This window comes from Nipponia nippon, unplaced genomic scaffold (assembly GCF_047370975.1).
Source record: "Nipponia nippon isolate SJK-2023a ecotype South Korea unplaced genomic scaffold, ASM4737097v1 scaffold_4, whole genome shotgun sequence".
Classification (NCBI taxonomy): Eukaryota; Metazoa; Chordata; class Aves; order Pelecaniformes; family Threskiornithidae; genus Nipponia; species Nipponia nippon.
In genome coordinates this window covers 29598943-29616336 of record NW_028262358.1, presented here as the reverse complement: position 1 = coordinate 29616336, position 17394 = coordinate 29598943, and the positions used below count along the sequence as shown (strand labels likewise).

Genomic DNA, 17394 nt, shown 5'->3' with positions numbered 1-17394 from the left:
CGGCCTCGCCTTCCCCTGGGGACGGCCGCTGCGCCCGCCCGGGCCGGCACAGAGGCTCCGTCCACCGGCCGCGGAGGGTCAGGCTGCGAGGCGGGGAGCCGCAGCCTGGTCTCCTGCGGCTTCGCTAAATCCCTGACGCGCCGGGGCGGCTAAAAAGGTACCGTGGCAGGAACCCACAATTGCAGAGACCTCTCCTGTCGGGGCTGCAAATGGCGTAGAAAGAGCCTGTGGGATTAATTATTATTTCTCCCCAAAAGGGGAACATTAAAGGCCATGGAAACTGCCCTGGGTTTGGGGCCGGGAGGCTCCTCCCGAGTGCCTTCACCTGGGCGAGCCCCGGCGCCGGCCGCCGCTCCGGCCGTCCCGCCCGCCCAGCCTGCGCGCCGCTCCCGCGGAGCCGCCGCATCGCCCTTCGCTCCCTCGTCCTCCCCGACCTTCCCCCTTGCACAGTCCCTCTCCCTCGCCTTTCGCTTTGTGGGGACCGAAAGGGACGGGAAAGGATACGGGTCCCTGCCCCGCACAGTCAGTGAACTAAAACCGCCGTCTGTAACGGGCACGCGTGGGCGATAAGGGTCCGCTTAATCACGCGAAGTGTCTCTGACTTTTACGCGTGTCGCTCTCCTGGACGAAACACCCCGACACGCTCCTGGAAATCAAGTAGAAATAAATGCCCGGCGTCCAGTGATCAAACCCGCCAGCGCCCTGCGCACCGGAGCGCGGTGGGGCACGGCCGCCGAGGAAGGGAGAGGCAATCCTTCCTCGGTCCTGCATCATCCTGCCTCCTCCTGGCTCCCGGGCAGGTACGACCAGCGTGTAATGGGATCCCAGGTCACGAACAGGGTCTCTATTGTACACGAGAGGCCCCTTCCCTATAAAACTCTCCGACAGTTGTTACTGGGCGCTGGGGAGAGGGAGTTAAGCTAACGCATTTGGAAAGAAACTTTCTGCAAGGGCCGGAGACGGGGTTTTCTCCCCACCGCAGCCGCGGGTGCCGGGGACGGCAGAGCGGGCGCTCCGGAGCGGCGGGGCCGGGCTGGGGCTGCGGGGCCCGGGCTGGGCTGGGGAGCCGGGATGGGGCAGCGGGATCCAGACGGGGATGGGGGGCCGGGATGGGGCAGCGGGATCCAGACGGGGCAGCGGGGCCCGGACGGGGCGGCGGCTCCGTCCCGCCGCGCCGCAGCGCCCTGGGGCGAGAGGCCGGGGCCCGGGCTCCGCGCTCCGGCGCTCCCCCTCTCCCCCGATGGGCGCCTGCAGCGTCAATCACGGCGGAAATTTCTCCCTCGCTAGCTAATATCTCAGCTCGCAGGGCCGCCTCTGAGTGGATCTGAGCAATCTGTCAACCCAGCCGGGGAGCCACCTCAAAACAGATCGGGTTACCCCTGATTGACAGCGTCACCATGGCAAATAATTTGACTAAAACTATTGTCTTCTCCTGGCAGTCCCCGGGTCAGATAACCGGACCAATCACAGCGCGGATAATCACTTTTCATGCCAGCTTAGAATAATATTATTAAAAAAAAAAAGGGGAGAGAGAGAGAAAGAAAGGGGGGGAAAACTCCGAGAGGGAGAGGAGCGAGGGAGCAGGGCTTTACCACTATATTATGTGGGATCTTGCGGCGGCGGGGGGTGGGGGGGAAGCAGGGAGATCCCAAACCGGCGGCCGAGGGGGGTGGGGGTGGGAGAGCCGCGGCCGCTGCGAGCGCTGCAGATAGGAGACAAAAGAGGCGGAAAGTTACTCTCGCAACTCGGACTTACAAAAAGGAGGCGGCCGGGGGGAAAAGCCGCCCGCGCTCGGGCTCCCGAGACTTTTTTTTTTCTTCGCTCTTCGCCTTTTTTCTCCCCGGCTCCCGCGGCCGCTCCGGGGCCGGGCGCCGCCGATGGCCGCGGCCCCCCGCGCCCGGCCGTGACGCCCGCCCGGGCCCCGCCGGGCGCCGCCGCCCCGGGGCCGGCCCCGCATGCCGAGCGCTGCCCGCCGCCCCGCGCCGCTCCCCTCTATGCGGCCGTAGGGTGCGCGGCGGGGCAGGGCTCACCATGTCGATGCTCCCGACTTTTGGCTTCACCCAAGAGCAAGTGGCCTGCGTCTGCGAGGTGCTCCAGCAAGGCGGCAACATCGAGCGGCTGGGGCGGTTCCTCTGGTCCCTCCCTGCCTGCGAGCACCTCCACAAGAACGAGAGCGTCCTGAAGGCCAAGGCGGTGGTGGCCTTCCACCGGGGCAACTTCCGCGAGCTCTACAAGATCCTGGAGAGCCACCAGTTCTCGGCGCACAACCACCCCAAGCTGCAGCAGCTCTGGCTGAAGGCGCACTACATCGAGGCGGAGAAGCTGCGGGGGCGACCCCTAGGGGCGGTGGGCAAGTACCGGGTGCGCCGCAAGTTCCCGCTGCCCCGCTCCATCTGGGACGGCGAGGAGACCAGCTACTGCTTCAAGGAGAAGAGCCGCAGCGTCCTCCGCGAGTGGTACGCCCACAACCCCTACCCGTCCCCCCGCGAGAAGCGGGAGCTGGCCGAGGCCACCGGCCTCACCACCACCCAGGTCAGCAACTGGTTCAAGAACCGCCGGCAGCGGGACCGCGCGGCCGAGGCCAAGGAAAGGTACGGCTCTCCCCCCCCGGCTCCCCCCCGGCTCGATCCCCGGCCCCGCCGCTCGCCCCGCGCCTCTCCCTCTGCCCCAGCCCCGGCTGCGGGGAGGCCCGCGGGACGGCGCGCCCGGGAGGGGCCGGGGGCGCCCGGAGAAGCGGAGGTGGGCGCCCGGCGAGGCCGCCTGTCCGCCAAAAGCAGCCCCCGGGAGAGGCGGCCGGGACCCCTTCCCCGCCGAGACGCCGCGCCCCGCGCAGCCGGGCGCCCTTCTGCCGGGGCCGCTCCCCGCGGCCGGCGGCGACTCCCGGTTAAGCAGCGCGGCCGCCTCCTCCCCGCCGCAACCCGGCGTGGAGACCGGCCGGGCGGCGGGGCCGGAGGTGCCGGTGCGGGACCGCGGCCCGGCGGGAGAGGCCGGCGGCGGCGGGGCTGCGGGCGAGGGCTCGGCGCCCCGCACAGCTCGGAGCGTGTCCCTGAGGGTTACCCCGGGGCGGAGAGGGAAAGTCGGGGAGGCAGCCGGGGAAGGAGCGGGTCTGAACGCCGTTAGCAAAAATTGCCTCTAAGGTCGGCTCCTGGCGTCAGGGGCAGGGACTGCCCGGAGCAAGCTCCTGTCTCGCTCCTTACATTGCAGTTCGTATTCACTACCCAGCAAGGTGCTCACGAATGCGTGTTAAGAGGTGTATATTCTTACACCGAGCGTGATTCCGAAACTGTGTTTTTCTCGTTAAATGGAGTGAAGGGACCATTAATTGCCGGGCAGAGGTTAATGCCTACAGCCTTGGGTATTCGGGATGACTTTTCCGTCAGCAGTCCCTCTGCCTTAGGAAGACGGTTTGAAGAAGCAAAAAGCGTCCTCTAACTGCACGGTGGCTCCTCACTAGCTCACTGAATTGCCCGGTCGTAGGGCCTGCGCCGTTGATGAACGGATGAGAAATCTCCCGTAGATCCGTCTCTCCGAGGAGACTCCTATTTTTCGCTTCTGCCTAATGTGTTTCGGAAACGGCCAGCGCCGCGGCCGCGCAGCTGTGCAGCCCGGCAGGTTCGGGCTCCGCACAGATTTGCTCCACACATTTCCCGAAACCGTGCTAGAGCTTTAATTTTCCTTCAAATCCCCGCAAGTGTTGGTTTTACGAGATGTTAGAGATGCTTTTTATTATCGGTGGTGGGGACTCACCTTCAAATATCCAAAGGAAATGAAGGTTACACTTATTCCATTCGTGTTTTGTTTTGTTTTGTTTTTCCCGAGGAATCAAATTTTAAAGGCCTCCAGAGACACATAAGATTTTTGACATTGAAAAATACACTCACCCTAATATTACACTCCAGGCGTTGGAAAACAGACCGTTCATGGGATTGCCATTCACTCAAGCAAACTTGTTCAAACAGAGCTTTCTTGTCTATTTTTACTTTTTTGGCACAAAGTGTCTCCAGCCACATCCTGCAGCCCTTATTGAGGAAAAACCGTCAGCGCAATGGCTTCACTGCTCCCCACCAAACCCTGCAGGATAGGGCCCCTCTGCCAGATAGTGTGTTTCAAAGCTTCCGCAGAAGCTTTTAAATAGACTTGCAATGCCTTCAATATTTCAGGCAGGGCTGTGTCGAAAGTACTTCTACCAGGGCTGTGTCTAAAAGCCCCCTTAGCCTTGACGGGGCGGCCGCCCCCACCCCATATTACCCCTCTCATTTCGAAAAAAAAAGTATATATATATCTATATCTGCAAGGGCTTGGCCAGCCTCCAGCGATTTCTCGGTATCTACCCGGTGATGAATTTTGAAATTATGCCCTGCCTTTCCCAGCCGGCCGCCTCCGTCGGTAGCGGTGCCGGGTGCCTCCGCCGCGGGGCCGGGAGAGCGGCCACCCGGGCTGCGCCCTCCGCCGCCCGAGGAGGCACGGAGGGACAGCAGCGGCCGTGCGGAGCAGTGTCCGAGAGGGCCGGGGAAATAAGCGAGTTAACTCTCTTTGCTTGCCTTATCTTCCATATTGGGCTATGTTTGGAGCTTGAAGCTCCGGGCGAGGGGAAAAAAAACCGTCGAGTTACTTAAGCAAAAGCCTTTCCCGCCTGACGGGAGCCTGATGCAGGCTGCGCTGCTGCACGGAGCCATCCTGCCTGCAGCTCGCCGTGCTTTGGCCTTCCCGGGAGAAATCGCGGCCGAACTTCTCTTTGGCTCCGGGAGCAGTTTTAAAGTTAAAAAGTCTTTTTTTTTTTTTTTTAATGTCTTCCTCTCCCCCCTTTCCTTTCCTCCCCCCTCCCTCCCCACGCTGTGGGGACGCAGAAAATGACGTTTTGGCAAAGTGACACTTTCCGCTGGGCTAGTGGGAGACTCTGTTTACAAGCTCAGCGGACCTTAGACCTTTGTGCCAGATGAAGAGGCCTTGGAGGTTTGCAGAGTTTGTAAACCTACTGTTTCGGCGTTCCCCCCCCCGCTCGCCGGCCCCGGGAGCCAGCTCCCTGCCGCCCGCCGCCCCCGCTCCCGCGGTGCGCGCCCCGGAGCGGCGGCCACACGGTGATTTCCCTCCCTCTTTTGTGTTTCCTATAGGGAAAACAACGAGAATTCCAACTCCAACAGCCACAACCCGCTCTCGGCGTCAATGAACGGGAATAAGACAGTTTTGGGGAGCTCGGAGGACGAGAAGACGCCGTCAGGGACCCCGGATCACACCTCCTCCAGCCCCGCGCTGCTGCTCAGCTCCAACCCCGGGCTGCAGCCCCTGCACGGCCTGGGCCACCCCCAGGGCCCCAGCGCCATCCCTGTGCCCAGCGCCGACCCCATGCACCACCACAGCTTGCAGGACTCCATCCTCAACCCCATGTCATCTAATCTGGTCGATCTGGGCTCTTAAAACCCTGTACATGCTCCCTCCTTCGCACCAGCCCTCCTTTACTCTATTTTTTCCTTTTTTTTTTTTTTTTTTCCTTAACCTTACCAGAGATTTTGAAAGCGATGACAAACTCCTTAGTGGATGTGTTGTCCCCTTTGGCAGCAGGCTGGCTGCAGGTTTGGAAGGTATCGGACTCGGCTGTGGGCAGTAATGTTGTGAAAAGCCATAAGGATTGCTTAAAGGTGGTCTCAGGCGTGTAAGGATTGTTGGACAGGAGCTGTGATTTCCACAGCAGGCTTGTAAGGAGGTTCAGCATAGCAGCTCTTTCCAGCCTTAACTTCACAAATGTCTCGGTGGTGTCACTCGATCGGGCCGGTCTGTGTGGGAAAAGGCACATTGTAATCTTTTATTTTTCGGGGGGTGGGGAGGAAAAGGGAGCACAAGGCCGCTGTTTCCATGCCTCTTTGGAAGTTACACATCGCTCCCGTTATTCTATTGTAGTTATGTATCCGTGGCAGGTGTACGATGTACAATTTCAACTAAGAATACAAAAGTTGTAGTCAAGTTATAGCAGCAACACGCGCTCTAGGCAGATTCTGTAACCTTCTTGTAGCTGATGCTATGCAGAGAGAGGGCTTCTTTGGCCTTGTCCATGTGGTGCTTTCGCCATTTGCTGGGTGGGAAAGGCAGTGACGGCCCGGCTCCGGCCCAGAGGAAGGCAGGGGCAGATTCTCCCCTCGGTATGCAACGAGGGCAGGAGCGGGCTTTAAAAAAAAAAAAAAGAGGAATTGCTGCTCAAGTTTAGACCTAAACGACAGTATCAACCGCAAGTCACTCACCTTAGTTTTGTTTATTGTTTATATTATGTGAATACATTCTTTGGAAAATATTTCTGCTTTTATTTTATAATAAAATTTAGAAATCTAACTCTGCGTGCGGTTGCTTCACTCGCCCGCGGGCTGTTTTCGGGCTCAGCCCCGAGGGGCAGCAGAGCAGGGGGCCCGGTGGCCGGGGCTGACGGTGCTCGGCCGGGGGAGGCGGCGGGCACCGGGGCGGCGTCGGGGCCCCCGGGGCTCCCCCCCTCCGGGGCCTTCCCGGCTGCGAGCGGCCCTCACCCTCCCGCCCCGCGGGCCGTCAGACGGCCACCCCGCCCCCTGCCCCGTTTGGGGCGCCCCGCGGAGCAGCGCCCGGGCACGTCGGGGGCCGCCCCGGCCCGGGGACGCGGCGTGCGGCGGGGGGAGCCGGCGGCGCCCAGCGGGAGCGGGGAGTCAAGGGGACGGGGAAGGGCTCGGGGTGCGGGCCCTGAGGCGAGCGGGGAGGTGGCCCCCCTGCTGCCCCCAGGGCACGGCCGGGCAGGCTGCGGGCTTTTCCGCCCCGGTGTCCGCTGGCCCCGGCGGAAAGCCGCCCCCGCCGCCCCCCTCGCCCCAGGGTCCGGCACGGCCGCACTGCAAACGCCTTTCCAGCGCCTGTGGGAGTGATGCCGGGAGTGGGATTGCTCTGTTCCTCTCCTTTTTCTTTCTTTCTTTCTTTCTTTTTTTCTTTTCTGTAAGCACAGGGTGGCAAAAGAGACAGGCGAGTTGCTTGCAAGTTTGCTTCATTAAAAGATAAGAGCTCAGGGTGGTCTCATCACAGTTTGCACCCTCGCTATCAACTCTTTGCTAGAAGCCGAATGTGCTATATCATGTTTAAAATGTTCCTCAGAGCTTGCAAGGGGAGCAAGCTTTATACCTTTTTTCCTCCTAAAATGAATTTCTTGTGAAAAATAAACTGAGAAAACGATATGGCTTCAAGCTGGATAGAAATACGTGTAGATCAGCAAAGATCGTGTCCAGGTTTCAGACGCTGGCTGAAATTTCAATCAGCCGGAGTTTTGTGCGGGCAATGTCCTAATTGGATATAATCTGGGGCTGGATTAGCGCCTCTCTGCGTTTGTGGGTGTCCGCTAAAAGCACATTTCTCGGAGGCCCCGTTAAAGTATATAGAAGGGAAGGTATGGATGTCGGCAACGGGGAGGATCAGCCTCGGGAAAAAGCTCTCTTACTCGTGGTTATAAACCCAGTGTTCTCGTTATGCTGGGGTGCAGCGGGGTATAATGTTATAGAGGAGACGAGGTGGTCTGTTCAGGTTTATGTTTCTCCTGTTTCTGCTCTTTGGGGTGATCTTTCAGCAGCGGAGAGGATGCGGCTGTTGCCTCTGCTGTGGGAGCGTACCCGTGTGGTCCTGCCTGCATTAGGGTCTCAATAGCAGAGCCTGTTATTTCCGTTGAGGGGCATCTAATAATTTTAGCTATGAATTTTAATCCTTTGAAAATAAACATTTCGCAAGTAGAGGAACCGCTGCTTCCTAGGGCTACAGAAGATCCCCGCTCCCTGTAAAATAACACATGCAGCGGTGCAATATTGTAAAGAATGAATTAATTGGCTAGTTAATTATTTTGTATTTTTAGAGATAGAAGTAAGTTTGGGAACAGAACGACTGGGTTAATAAAACATGGCCTCGAAACCGAAGTAAAGCCTTAAGGCTTTGCCCGCTGGAGGAAGAGGGAAAAAAAAAAAAAAAAAAAAGAGAGAGAGAGATTAGTGAAAGAGTAAAGCCAAGATGGGGAACAGTTAAAGAGGCAGTATGAAAACAGGATGGGGTTTACGTGGTTAATAAAAGGTCATATTGCACAGAGGAGGCAGAATTCGATCGGGGAAAGTAAATGAAGGGCTGACAGGGTGAGAAAGGCCCTTCGAAAGCGAGGGGGGATGAAAACTGTAAATTGCAGCGAGGACCACTTTTATACGCAGAGGAAGAGAGGGCGAGTCGCTGAAGTCAATTAGAGACAGTTAGAAACAGAAATCATGCAGTAAGAGAAAAAAAAAAAAAAAAAACAAACCAAATCTGCAGGTCAATCTAGCATTAAGGGCGCACACAGCTTAAAGCCCAGATGATGGGACGTGTGTAATGCAACCTGAAAACCCGTACATGTTAGGACTCATTTTATCGGACCGTACTTGCCTTAGTAATGATGTTTGGTAAATTAGCCCAAATCCCCCCGATTTCCACGCACCAAAAAAGTTCCCGATAGAGGAATATGCCAAAACTGATGTGACTAATCCTTGGTTTTAAACAGATTAGTTATGACTCACTAGCATTATGTTACATGGGGCATATCTCGTCTCAGGGCTGGCTGGTTGCGGGGTACCCACGCAGGTTTCGGGGCATAAATAAAAAGATGGTCCGGACCCGGCAGGCTTTGCCGCTGAAACTCCCCCCGGTTATCCCAGACTGAGGCCGGGATGCGGCGGGCAAACCCTGCAGCTGAGCCCCTATAGCTGGGACACCCAGGGGAGAACCACGCTCGCTGCCTCTCGCGGGTACGCACACACACATACATATATATACATGCATATGCATATACGTATACATAAAAATGACATTTGCCCTCAAACTAAAACCTTACCAAATTACATAATGAATGCAGCATTTACGGAGCCCAGAACTGTAACTGGAGTAATTCCTTTAGATAGCAGGGCACTGAATATCCACGGTGTACTAGAGCAGATTTGTTCTGCTGGGAAGCCCTGTACTTTATTATATGAGCGCTAACTGTCCTGGTGCTGCGCTGAAGAGGGTTATGAGAGAAATTGCACATTTGAGACAGAAAATAATTTTGGCTGTCCTGCCAGGGCTCAGCTCATCACCCTGCCGGGAAAATACTGACGGACGCGAGGGGAGAGCATCCCGACCGGCTACTGAAGATGTGGCACAGTCCCCGGAGGGGAGCATGACCCTCTACTGGGAACAGGGAGCGAGTTTATTGGAGTAAGAGCCTTTCCTATAAGCAGGGGAGCATATGCTGGAGCTTGCTGGTTAAACGCCTTCCCTCTGCAAGCCCTTGCAGGAGCATGGGGTTAAACAGGACCCTCTGGGAAACACAGTCGCATCTCGTCTACAAGGCTGTGTGGCTACGTTTTCCTTTGGATAATATAAGCCATTTTGCAGACATTCAACGTGATCTACACGAGAGAAGCTGCCTACTTGGCATATTTCTTTTGGGCTACCCTGGAGAAAACTACGTTCCCTCTTCTCCGTCCCACCCCTGGCTCAGCATTTTGGGCCTAACTGAAGCCTCAGTCTGTGTTTGAGGGGGGCTGCTCCAGCCCCGGCACCAAAAGCCTTGGAAGTGCCCCTGCCTGCCCCGCGATGTTTGTGTAAGGCACTCGGGCTTCTGTTACCAGACCCGGAAACAAAATCTATTCCCTTCTTTAGGAGAACCAAATGCAGCCCGGTATGAGCAGGCTCTTGCCTTGAACAAACCCCCACTTGAGCATGACAAATAATGTAGGGGGATGGCGATGAAAACACTGGCCACTGGCCCTTACTGCAGAGCTCTTTAACTTCCTCTGCTTAGTGAATCAAAACGCTGCGGCTCAGACAGCCAAGAAAAATATACTGAAGGGAACTTTCAGTGCTTCAGCACACAAGGAAAAGGTGAGGGTTTTGTCTGAAGGAGAGTAGCTCTGGGGTTTGGAAAAATACATACTTAAACTAAGGAGCTGGGCTGAGCTATCAGCTTTTTCCCATTTTGCTACGGGGAGCGGGGCTCAAAGTTTCCCCTCCCTGAACCGGGGAGGCGACTCCTTGCTCGGGAAGAAGGTCCATCTCCTTCCCACTTAAATAAACGGGAGGGGGGGGTGTTTAGCTGTTGGTTGGTTTTTTTTGTTGGTTTTGGTTTTTGTTTTTTGTTTTGTTTTGGTTTTTTTTGCCGCTGGACGAGAACGCTCAACCTCCAGCTCCAAATATCAAATTCGCCTTTATCCGGAGCCCCGGTGTGCCGCAGAGCCGGTCCCGCTCCGCGCCCCGGGGCACCGGGAGGCGGCGGCTGCCGAGCGGACGGCCGGGCTTGAGGGCGGCAGAGCAATGAGCTGTTCCTGCCTCCGGCCCAACCCGTGGCCGACAGGAAAAAAAGAAGAAGGAAAAAAAAAAAAAAAAGAGAGACTTCTTTAAAAAAAACAGACGGACAGACACACAGAAACAAGTTGGGACTTCACCAAGAGTCCGGGACTCAGAGGGGGAAACGGAGAGGTTTAGTGGGAGCTAAGGTGAACAGACAGGTAAAATGTTACATCAGCAAGCAGTGCTGCTCAGGAGAAGGGGGGGAGAGGAAAAATCACTTGGAAAGATGAAAATCGCACATGTGCTTCTGATGACCCCATTAGATGCGAAGTCCTCCAGGAAATACATATTTGAAACAGCCAGGAAAAACAGACACGCCTTTTATAGACTTGCCTGTCCCGCCATGAAAAATGCAAACCTCGGTACGGTGCGTGTGTATCTAGGGGGTGGGAGGGAGGAAGGGGGAGTAGATTTTGTAAAGAACCCGATGAAAGCTACCTTCATCAGGAATATTCATTTGCGCTGCCCTGCGCTCCAAAAATAGGCTGCCGCGTGAAAACGGAGGCAGTAGTTAAAACTACCGCGTGTGAGACGGACATCTGAGTCTGAAAAGTGACTGTCAGGAGCTCGTCTGGGTGTCAACACGGGCAAGACTGGCTGGCAACAGTGAGGAAGAAAAAAGCCGGGGGGGGGTGAAGAGCCAGCGGGACTTTATAAAGCCTACAGTTTGCTGTGAAGCTGGACAAAGTCCAGTGAATCATATTGGAAGAGCGGGTTCTAGCAGTGCAGGAGCTGGGGTCTGGGCAGAAATACCCCCAATCCCTGCTTTCCAAAGCCCCGTTTTAGACGCCGTTGTGCCGGGGGTCGGGGGAGAGAGCAGAGACGCGATCCGAGAGCACTTTAGCAGTAAAGGCGTCATCGTTCCTCCTCTTCCCCCCGACCACGCTGCCCAGGGAGCCGGACACAGTCACCCCGCCGCCGGCAGCGCCGGCAGGCTCCGGGCGGACATTTTGCTCCCCCTCCTCGCCTGCCACCGCGGCCTCTGGGCGCCCCCGGGCTCCGCGGGGAAGGGGCAGGTCCGCGCCCACCTCCCGCCATCTGCCGTCCCCCGGCGGGGCCCGGCTTTCGCCCGCCGCTTTGCAAAGGCCGGCGGCAGGTGCCCGGGGGACGCGGCCGCCCCGGCAGCGGCACCCACGCCGCGCGGGGACAGGCGCTCCTTCACAAGGGGACGGCGGGGTGCGTGGCCGGGGAGACACCTCCCCCCGCACACCTCGGGGTGCTGCCGGCGGGGAGCAGGGGACTGCCAACCCCTCTGCTTCAGCGGGATGCGTTTAATCGAAAGAGGCGCAATACCGTCGCCCTGTTGTCACCGGAGAGCTGCGGGAGGCGGGAAAGCGTTAGCAAAGCCTGGAGCTAACGGCATCCCCGAGAGAGGCCCGACCCGACCAGCGGGCAGGGCCGAGCCGGGACCCCCCGTCTATTTACCCCGGCGCCGTGAAAGCTGCTTCCCACCGACGGGGCGCACAGGGCAGGCGGGGGATCTGCTCCCCGCAGCTCGCTCCTTCCAGCCCGGTCCGCTGCCAGGGCCGGAGGAGCAGGGCAGGGGCACGGCCTCTCCGGGGCGGCAGGCGCGGCGGGCACAGGGGCTGCTGGAGCGGGGGGACGGGGCTCCCAAGCCGCTGCGGGGCCAGGAACAAGCGGGTTTCTCTCCGTACCCTGAGATATACAGTTACAATGAGCCCAGCAGCTGCTCGGGATCCGCGCCCCGCACCCCGAAACACTACGCACCGCGCAGCGAGCGAGGCCGCGGCTGGCGCTGAGGAAGGGAGGGGGCATTGAAAACTTAAGAAACGGCTTGGGACATGGCTCTTAAGAGAGTGTCGAGCGCACACCCAACAAAAACATCAACAACTGGAAAGTCAGGACGGTTTGGAAACCTCCCGAAATCAAACGAAACCAGACGTGGGGCAGGGAGGTGTTGGCAGCGCTGCGCGGGGCGCGGAGCCGGGCGGCGGGGGCCCCATGGGTGGCCGTGGAGAGAGTGGCGTGGGGGCAGGCTCCGTCCCTGCGCAGCTCACCTCGCTGCCTTTCCAAATTAGAAGGGCCGGAGGTGGGCGATCCCACCTCCCTCGCGATTTTAGCAGAAAGCGAGGCGGTCGGAGGCAAGAGGCGATGCTGACAGCGGGCTCTGCGGCTCTGGGGGTGTGCGGAGCCGGGCTCCGTCTCCCCGAGCGTGCCCAAAAAATGTCAGCGCTTTCCCCTCCATAGGTGCGGCAGATCCCCCACGGTGCCGTGGCTCTGCGGGGTGTTTTCGGTCTGAGAAAAGCCCCAGATCCCTTTCAGCTTGGAAGGGGCATTTTTTTCTTTTTTTTCGGGCGAGGCCGGCACAGCGAAAGCGACGGTGTTTCCCACCTACACGCTATTACTTTGAGATCTGATGTTTTTTTCTGCCAGTCTCCGAGATGCCGTCCCGGCAGGGGATCTCCGGAGGTGGAGGGCGGCCGGTCGCTCTCCTATAATTACTCTAAATCGGGTGTATTTATTACCTCGACCAGTGCGGGGGGACCCCAGCCCCCGGCCGGTGCCCGGCGCGTCCCCGGCTCCCCCTGCCCGGGGGCCGCGCCGTTTTCAGGGGGTCGCTGGAGCCGGGGCAGCCCCACGAAAGGCGGAGAGGGGCTGCGGGGTTCCTGCGAGGGAAGGCTGAAGCCTGCTGCCTACTCGCTCGGTTGGCATGCATTGCCATTTCGATGGTATCTCGCTTTTGGAGGCATTTTATGGCTGGGGGAAATCTAATCCGGTGAAGAGAAAGGAAGAGAATACTGTTGGCATTGAATGAACTCCGTGTGGTAATCTTCGGGCAAATGTGCGGGTTTCCATGCCAAAGCAAAGTGTTTTCTCGTCGGGTCTGCTCGTACTCTGAAGGGAGGCGAAGACACCATTTAAGAAATCCAGCTGGTTGCAAATCATACATTTAATCTCTCAGCTGGAATGATTTAATGGATCAGTATCGAGTAACAGTCCTGGAAAAGTAGCCTCCTAAAAAAACAGAGATAAATCCTGATTGAATAATAGTAAATGAAAACCGTGGATTACAGTGACTGCAAGACTATTTTCTTTGCAGTCTTCGAAAGATGCCGCCTCAGAGGGGCCGATGGAGCCGACAAAGCCCCGCGTGTCATTTTGCTGTCGGCGGCGGCTGGTCCCGGCAGCCTGCGGTGCCCCCCCTTGCCCCCCCTTGGGGCAGGCTCTCCCCTCTCTCCTCATGCCCTGGCCACCTTCTGAAACGGCTTCCCTGCGGTGCGGGGAGCAGGGACACAAGCTCTCCCTCCGGCTCTCCGCGGCCGGGCGAGCGCCGACGTGCCCGGGCCAGAGGTGCGCCTGCGGCGGGGGGCAGCGGCGGCGGCACCGGCGGGGTCCCCCCGAGGGGGCACCGGCAGCCCACAGCCACGGCGGCGGCCTTGCCGAAAGCCACCCTCCTGCCTTGGGCCGGCCCAGGGGCCTCGCTGGGATTTTTCTTTTTCCAGCAGGGAAGGCGCGGAGGCGGGGGAAGGAACTGTCACGCCTGGAAAAGTGGCATTTTCCCCCGAAGTGTGAAAAATAGGAGAGCAAACCCTTTGCCCCTCTATTCCCTTTTGGGACCTGTCGGAGAGAGAAGCGGTACCGGGGCGATGGGGGAGCCGGGGGCAGCCGGGGGGCCCACGGGGGTCGCTGGCGCGGCGGGGGCGCGGGGGCCTCTCCGGCAGCCGGGGCTCCGGGGGCTTTTTTAACCCTCCTATTACCTTAACTTTAACCGGGGCCTGGCAGCTCGGGCAAAGCCTGCATTGAAGGAAGGATCCCGGCCCGGAGGGCAAAAGCACTTGACTCGCCTCCCCGCGGCCGAGGGGGAGGTCATTACCGCGCTTAATTAAAAGCACTTCATAGGCGGGGCAGGTGCTTTCCTTGCAGCGGCCCCGCGGGCTGGGCCCCCCCGAGCCCCCACAGCCCCTCCGTGCCCCCGCTCGAGCCTCGGGGGCGGCTGCCATGCGGGGCCCCGGCCGCTAACCCCCGAGCCCCGGCCTCGCCCCCGGGAGCCCCACCGAGCCCCCCCGAGCTCCCCGGGAGCCCACCCCCGCACCTCGCTCTGCCCTGCGAGCTGGCCGAGGGAAGGAAACCCCTCCCCGGGCGCTGTCCCCCGTGTCCCCGGCTCCCCTCGCCGCCCCGGGCGCGCACGGAAGGGGCAGAGGCCCCGGCGGAGCTGCCCTTCTCCGTCCCGCGGCGGCGTGGGGCTGAGGGGGTCTTCTTCCCCCCCCCCCCCCCAATCATCCTCTTCGCAGCTCGGAGGAGAAAGAGTTTTAAGGGGAGAGGAGGTGGGTTTGCTCTGGCGTTTCGCGGACTTTTCGTGTTCCCAACGGTGAGGCACCGCCGGAGACCGTCTCTGCAGCGGGCTCGGAGCCGCCCACACCCCTGGGGGGGAAAACACACCTTTGCTTTCTGTTATTGTACTGGGAGCAAAGATGAGAGGGCAGCGAGGAGAGTGCGGGCGGGACCGCCGCCCGGCTGGGCCGCCCCGCCGCCCGGCTGGCCGGATCGAGCAGCGTCACCCGTATAAGGAATGTAATGCAAGGGCCAATGTCGTCAGCACAGCATTAGCACGTTTTTGTCAACTTAATGTACTCGAGTCGTAATAGTTGTTTATATTTACAGGGCATTCTTGAACGCAAACCACATGCTCAAATCATCCCTAGATGAATCTGGAGTCGGTGAAAGTTGGTACTTCCCAAGGACAGCTTTGGTGACAAGGGCAGCTCGGGTCAAAATCAGTTTAGTTTGGTGTTACCTATTTGTAGAGATGGAAAATCTAAATAAAGTTAAAGAAACGGGATGTGAATCTCAATCTAATGTTTGTTGTCTTTGTTCACATGATTGTATGTTTTTCAACCTCAGCCTCTTTCTAAAAATATTACTGTATATATACTGTCTGTTAATATAAATTTAAATACAATTATAAATTTAAAACGACTCCTCCATTTCAAAAGACCTCTCCAAAACTTTTCAACAATTGCAATGTCTTACGATGTTTACACATAGAAAGGTTGTTAAAACTCTCCTATCTTTTTCTGCAGGCACTATGGACTTTGACAAATGGGTATTTTATGTTTGCTATCAATATTTTCCATATCGTCTTCACATTAATTAGGATAAGCTTTTGAAAAATCCCCACCTGCCCTGTCTATTGAAATCATAGCTACTCTCACCCAGCTCACTTCTGTAAGAAAAGCTAAATAAAACAGCCGTTCTGAAAAGCAGTGTTCATGCGCACGAATCAGAAAACTGTTGATCTTAATCATAAAGGACTCAAAGGTGCTCTTTAACACATTGCTTTGAATCTATACAATCTTTATATGATTACTTTTTTCTATTAAGTAACTTTTTTACAGCAAGCATGTAAGCAGATATGTGTAAAAATTCTATTTAGGTACAATATGCTTCAAAACATAGATTCCTGTGTGTTTAGTGTTATTAACAACGGTATAGCTACAGAAATTCAAATAATAAATTATTTCTAAAGCATTTGAAAAGGATTTGTGTCTTTCCCCTGCATTTGTTTTTCGGCCAAGAGCAAAAGCCTGGCCCTGTTCTTTTTGAAGACAGTGGCAAAGTTCCCACCTACACCCCAAGGATCCGTGAAGTCAGTCAGAGTTTTTCCATGGACTTTGGATCAAGCCCATAGCATGAGTCAATTTAAGAAGTGATTACTTCTCTGTCATAGAAATGCACGTTGCATTTGCTTAGATAACTACATCTCAAGGATTTTTTTTCCATCCCCATATTCTAGGATCTTAAATGAGGAAATTCTTGAGTCAAAATTTCCTTGAAATGCATCCAACTCTCCCTGCCCCCACCAAGCACACACCTCCAATTTGGGACTTGCTCTAGGTGGCACTATTCTTCTAGCAAAACTATTCTTCCTTTCGTCCCTGTTCACCTTCTGACCTGTCTTCCCCACAATCCTCCAGCAAATGTGTCCTCTTTCGTGAGACAGAACCCAGTGCTTCTGGAAAAGGAGACCCGAGGAATCAGTGGAAACCCAACGGCAGCACCAGATACAGGGATGACATGGAAAGAAAGACCCACTCTCCCCACCCCTCATTTCTGGTACCAATTCTCCCACTTTCCTCACTCCTCAACCTCCTGGTAATCAACCTGCCCCGAGATAACTGTTTTTGCATGAGCAGGAATGGCTTTACTGCCCTCTCTGCCAGTTACAGGAAACTCACCCACCCCTTGTTGCTCACCACCCACTAGAAAGAAAGGGTCACAGTGGAAGGGCAGACTGTTTGGGTAGATTATGGTAAAAAAAAAAACAAAAAGAAAACAGAAAGAAAAAAAACAACAAAAAAACCAGCCCCAAAACCAAAAAACAAAACCAAAAAACAAAACCAAAAAAAACAGCTGGCCCTGACAGGATCATCTGCTACAAGAAAGATCCTCCAAGGACAAAAGTGCCTGCAGCCCTGCAGCCAGCACGGGGCAGGGGGCAGAGGCGGGGCAGGCACTACATGGGGGGTGACGGGGCCCATCCTGCAGCCCAGTCACCCCCAGGTGCCCCCCAGCAGCTGGTGCGCGTTTGTACCTGCCGTAGCTAGCTCGCTCTGCTCAGCAGCATCAGGAGGGTGGAAAGGTGAGCCCCTCGCCGCATTTCCAGCTTGCCGTCAGTCTGCACTACGTGCAGTTTGGCTGGATCCCAGAGCCCGTCTGGGAATCTTCAGATCACATCTGTGTTTGATTACATCTGTTTGGAGCATCTGTTTATGTCTATCTGTGGCATTATAAAGGAATCTCCGAGGCCTGTTCTGTTATGTCATGCAGAAATGAAATGGTGTCAGCGAGTCAGCGCTGCAGCACAGTTAGTGACCCAGCAATCGGCGGAGCAGACTGAGTGCACGGGCAGAGCTGCGGCACCACGGCGGGTGAAGCTGAGACAGGGCAACGCGGAGGTGCAAACGGGTGGCTGGGTTTTATCCACCCCACGCCAGCCCACAGACCCACTGCCACCAGCGCTCACTGATGTTTCGTCTGTAAAATCCGCTTGTGTTCGTGTATGTCAAGAAGACACATTTGCGTAATTAATGTTTCCTC

The 17394-nt window shown here is 56.9% G+C and overlaps 1 protein-coding gene across 2 annotated transcripts; it reads left to right on the top strand.

Annotated features, from left to right (window-relative positions):
* The first annotated feature begins 2020 nt into the window (after positions 1-2020).
* On the top strand, positions 2021-6171 carry SIX2 (SIX homeobox 2). 2 transcript variants are annotated; one of them, XM_087775658.1, is made up of 2 exons: positions 2021-2456; positions 5112-6171. In XM_087775658.1, exons 1-2 carry the CDS (start codon positions 2032-2034, stop codon positions 5413-5415), a joined length of 729 nt encoding a protein of 242 aa, XP_087631784.1. In that variant the 5' UTR covers positions 2021-2031; the 3' UTR covers positions 5416-6171. The 2 variants fall into 2 exon arrangements, with proteins under 2 accessions (XP_087631784.1, XP_087631782.1); XM_087775656.1 differs by having other exon boundaries at positions 2021-2591.
* Positions 6172-17394: the final 11223 nt, after the last annotated feature.

Coding starts and splice junctions, on each gene's coding strand:
- SIX2 (XM_087775656.1), top strand. CDS start 2,032: ATGTCGATGCTCCCGACTTTTGGCTTCACCCAAGAGCAAGTGGCCTGC. Junction 2,592..5,111: donor GCGGCCGAGGCCAAGGAAAG/GTACGGCTCTCC, acceptor TGTTTCCTATAG/GGAAAACAACGAGAATTCCA.